The 4,856-nt window shown below is 59.4% G+C and overlaps 1 protein-coding gene across 1 annotated transcript in view; it reads left to right on the forward strand.

Moving 5' to 3' along the window:
* The first annotated feature begins 285 nt into the window (after positions 1–285).
* LOC133552148 (FRAS1-related extracellular matrix protein 2-like) overlaps positions 286–4,856 on the forward strand; it is a 206,283-nt gene continuing 201,712 nt past the window's right edge. The window contains exon 1 of the mRNA XM_061899505.1: positions 286–4,856. This exon is cut by the window's right edge and continues 398 nt beyond it. Within this exon, the coding sequence (XP_061755489.1) occupies positions 286–4,856 (4,571 nt within the window).

Consider the following 4,856-nt stretch of genomic DNA (forward strand, 5'->3'; position numbering starts at 1 on the left):
CCCCCCCCCCGCCTGTCCTTGTGAGTGACAGCCCGACCTGACCAATGAGCGTAGAGGACGTTCCGTCATCGCCTCATGCTCCTCCAATGCGCGCGCAGAGGGGCGGGAGCGCGCGCCGGCCGCCGCCGGAGCGTGTTGAAGTGAAAAGTGTTGCGCGCCGCCGGCGTGCTGAGAGCGCAGGACCTCATCCCCGTGGACGCACCCACGCACGGACGGCTCCGTGGACCCAACAAGAAGGTATTTTGCCTTTTTATTTTTTTTATTTTTTTGATGTTTGCTGCTGAGATGTGGCGCGGACTCCTCCTCTGCCTCTCGCTGGCGCGCGTTGTGCGCACGAAGCCCGCCGCTGCGCGCTCCTTTTACGCGCTGCGCTCGGAGCTCTCCGAGGACGCCATCCTCGTGGCCAACAACGGGATTCGCGTCCCCTTCGGCAGGTCCGTGTCCCTCGACCCGGTCAACGACCTGGTGGTCCAGACGCGGCCGGGGGACCGCTGCAGCGTCACCGTCCTGGACAGCGACCCCCTCTCGCAGCGGCCGGGACGCCTCACCCCCAAGAAGTTCCCGTGCGAGTTTGGCCACGATGACGTCACCTACACCCACTACGGCTCCCGGAGTCCGGCGCGGGACCGCGTGAGGCTGCAGCTGCGTTACGACGCGCGCACCGAGACCGTGGTCATCCCTTTCGTGATGGAGGTGGAGGTGGTTTTTACGCAGCTGGAGCTCCTCACCAAGAACATGCCTCTCACCGTGGACCACCTGAGGGGCACCAGCAACCCCATCGACAAGAGGATGGTGGACTTCACCTACGACCAGGACTTGTACAGGTGCGGGGTGGTGTCCCTGTCCAGTGGGAATATGCTGCCCCGCTACGGTCGACTTCTAGATGGCGGCAAACTGTCCCGGAACCTAGACTGTGAGGAGTTCACCCGCGCCGACATCCGCTACCAGCACACGTGCGAGCACGCCTCGCCCAACCGGGACCGCGTTCCCATGGCGGTGGAGCTCCACGACAAGGAGGGCAATCTAGTCAAGCGGGAGCACTTCCACTTGACGGTGCGCATCCGAGGCGGGCGAGAGAACTCGGCGCCCAGGCCGAGCTTCGGGGCCATGATGATGATGGAGGTGAGCCAGTTCGTCATGACCGCGCTCACGCCCGACATGATCGCCGCCGACGACGCCGAGTCCGACCCGGGCGAGCTGGTCTTCAACGTCACCTCGCCGCTGTCTTACGACGAGGGCTACATCGTCAGCACCGACGACCAGAACCTGCCCATCGCCTCTTTCTACCAGAGGGACCTGCAGGACCTGAAAATAGCCTACAAGCCGCCCTCCCTGGACTCGGAGACCGAGAGGATTTTCCAGCTTGAGTTCGAGGTCGTGGACCCAGAGGGGGCTGTCTCGGACCCCTTTGCGTTCATGATCGTGGTGAAACCCATGAACTCTTTGGCACCGGTGGTGACCCGGAACGTGGGCCAGCTGCTGTACGAGGGCCAGTCCCGGCCCCTCCTCAGCGGACGCAACCTTGAGATCAGCGACGAGGACAACCTGGACATGGTGGCCATAACGGTGGTGGACGGGCTGCGCCACGGCGCCCTGCTGGTGCTGGGGTCTCGTAGGAAAACCTTCACCCCCGACGACCTGACAGCCGGGGTGGTCGTGTACCAGCACGACGGCAGCGACACGTACAGCGACAACATCGTGTTCAAGATGACGGACGGCAAACACGATGTGGAGTTCCTCTTCCCCATCACCGTGGTCCCCACTGACGACGAGCCCCCCATCGTCAACGCCAACACCGGCATGGTCCTGTTCAAACACCATCTGATGCCCCTGTCTCCCCTCACGCTGAGCGCCGCCGACATCGACTCTGAGGACTCCACCATTAAATTCACCCTCGTCCCCCCCTTTTCCACAATCGGCACCGTCCTTCTGAGGCAGTCCGACGCCCCGGAGGACCCCTCCTCCTGGAAGTTCAACTCCGAGGACGAGGTCTACGAGAAGGAGGTGCGGGAGTGGCTGCAGAGAGACATCACCGACGGGAAGGTCTTTTACAAGCACATAGGACCTCACATCACTGACACAGTCATGGACCAGTTTGTCTTCACAGTCCGGGATGACAACGACCCACCCAACGAGTCAGGCGAGGCTACGTTTACAGTCCGTGTTTTGCCCATAGATGACGTTCCCCCCGAGCTGTACCCGGGGACCACCCTGCAGATGACTGTGGAGGAGTACAAGCTGACTCAGTTCAGCAAGGACGTCCTGCGGTACACTGATTTGGACTCAGAGGACCGTGACCTTAAATACACGGTCATCCAGCCTCCGACTGATACCGACGAGAACAGCCCGCTCGTTTTTGGTTATTTGGTTCTGACAGACAGCCCCGACACTGAGGTGACCGAGTTCACACAAGCTCAGCTGAATCACCACAAGATCGCCTACAGCCCCCCAGACATCGAGCTGGGCATCACCGCCCACGTGGTGCAGTTCCGCTACAGCGTGGAGGACACGGCGGGGAACAGTGCGGAGGGGTCTTTCACCATCCACCTCCAGCCTGTCAACAACAAGCCCCCCCAGATTACAAACACAGGCCTCACTTTGTCCGAGGGCAGCATCCACATCGTCACCATCGCTGAGCTGGACGCCTGGGACGCCGACACCGAGGGACAAATGATCACGTTCACGCTCAGTCAGCCGCCCAAACACGGACACCTGCAGGTGGCGTTCACAGACTTGGACAAAGAAGCAGTTTTCGGTCTTGAGGACCTTTCCCAAGGGAGGATATCGTACAGTCACAGCGGCGAGGAAACGACCAGCGACGACTTCCAGCTGGACGTCAGCGACGGCTTCCATATTGTAACCGTGACGGTCAAAGTCCACGTGAAGCCTGTGGACGACGAAACGCCGGTGCTCAGTCTGCCCGCGGGAACGATCGGCTCTCACCTGGACGTGCTGGAAAACGGCGCCGCAGAAATCACGACTCACGTCATCCAAGGCCGCGATGACGACACCGATGACCTCCAGCTGACCTTCATCTTGGAGGACCCTCCAGCCATTGGTGAGGTTTTGGTGAAAGGAGTGCCCGCCAGTAGATTCACGCAGGCCGACCTCATCAACGGCCTGGTGGTCTACGCTCACACCGGCGGCGAGGTAGGCCTCACATCCCAGCAGGACGGCTTCAACTTGACCCTCACAGACATGTCAGATGATTGGACTGTGGGGGGGAATAAGGTCAACGGGGTCCAGGTATGGGTCACCATCCTACCAGTGGACAGCCAAACACCTGAAGTTGGAGTCGGGGTGCAGTTCAGCGTCATTGAAGGGGACAAAAACGCTATCGGCCCTCAGCACCTGAACGCATACGACGCCGACACCCCCGTGGAAGATGTCCTCTGCATCATCGTAGTCCAGCCCACTGCTGGCTACGTGGAGAATATATCACCTGCACCCGGGTCTGAAAAGTCCAGGTCCGGTACGGCCATCAGTGCTTTCACCATCGGAGACATCAGGGAAGGAAATATCTACTACGTGCAGAGCATCCACAAAGGTGTTGAACCAGTAGAAGACAGGTTCACCTTCAGGTGCTCGGATGGAATCAACTTCTCAGAGAACCTCTTCTTCCCCATCCTCGTCATTCCCACCAACGACGAGAAGCCGGAGCTCTACTTGAGGGAGATCGTCGTGATGGAGGGGACGAACATCGTCCTCGATACTCCCATCGTGAATGGAGGCGATGCTGACGTCCCAGCCGAGGAACTGATGTTCATCATCTCCAGACCTCCTAAACACGGCGTGGTTTTAAACCAGCTGCCCACGGGTTCAGTCCCGGCGACTAACTTCACGCTGGAGGACATCAGAGAGGCGTCCAGTATTATCTACGAACACGACGACTCGGAGACGACGGAGGACAGCTTTGACGTCACGTTGACTGACGGGAAGTTCTCGGTGCGGAAAACCGCCCTGGTGATGATCATCCCCGTTGACGATGAGACGCCCAGGATACAAATCAATGACGGCTTGGAGGTGGAAATCGGTGAGTCCAAAGACATCGACGACAAAGTCCTAAGCGCGACGGATTTAGATTCGGAGGACAGTGCTCTCACTTACATCATTCGCTTCGGGCCGGGTCAGGGCCTGCTTCAGAGGAGGACTCCCCTCGGGTCGGAGAACATTACCCTGGGCATGAACTTCACCCAAGCAGAGATCGACGCAGGGTTGATATTCTACACGCACAACGGGCAGGAGGGCATCCGAGACCTGGTCAAGTTTGACGTGACGGACGGAATCAACCCGCTGATTGATCGCTACTTCTACGTCAGCGTGGGCAGCATCGACGCGGTCTTCCCTCACGTGGTCAGCAAGGGTGTGTCCCTGAAAGAAGGTGGTCGCGTCACCCTGACCACGGATCTCCTCAGCACCACCGACCTCAATAGCCCGGACGAGAACCTGGTCTTCACCGTCACCAGGGCGCCTGTCAGAGGGCACCTGGAGTGCACGGACTACCCCGGGGTGCCCATCGTGTCCTTCACGCAACTCCAACTCGCCGGCAGCAAAGTCTACTACATCCACACCGCAGACGACGAGCAGAAAATGGACAGTTTTGAATTTGAAGTGACCGACGGCTACAATCCCATTTTCCGGACTTTCAGGATCTCCATCCTGGATGTTGACAACAAGAAGCCGGTGGTGACCATCAACGGTCTGCAGATCACAGAAGGACACAGTAAGCTCATCACGCCCTTTGAGCTCACAGCAGAGGACCAAGATACCGCTGAGAAGCTGCTCAAGTTTACCATCACCCAGCCCCCCGTGCACGGAAAAGTCCTCTTTAACCAGTCCAGCCCAGTCAGCACCTT

This window comes from Nerophis ophidion, linkage group LG04 (assembly GCF_033978795.1).
Source record: "Nerophis ophidion isolate RoL-2023_Sa linkage group LG04, RoL_Noph_v1.0, whole genome shotgun sequence".
NCBI classification, from domain to species: domain Eukaryota; kingdom Metazoa; phylum Chordata; class Actinopteri; order Syngnathiformes; family Syngnathidae; genus Nerophis; species Nerophis ophidion.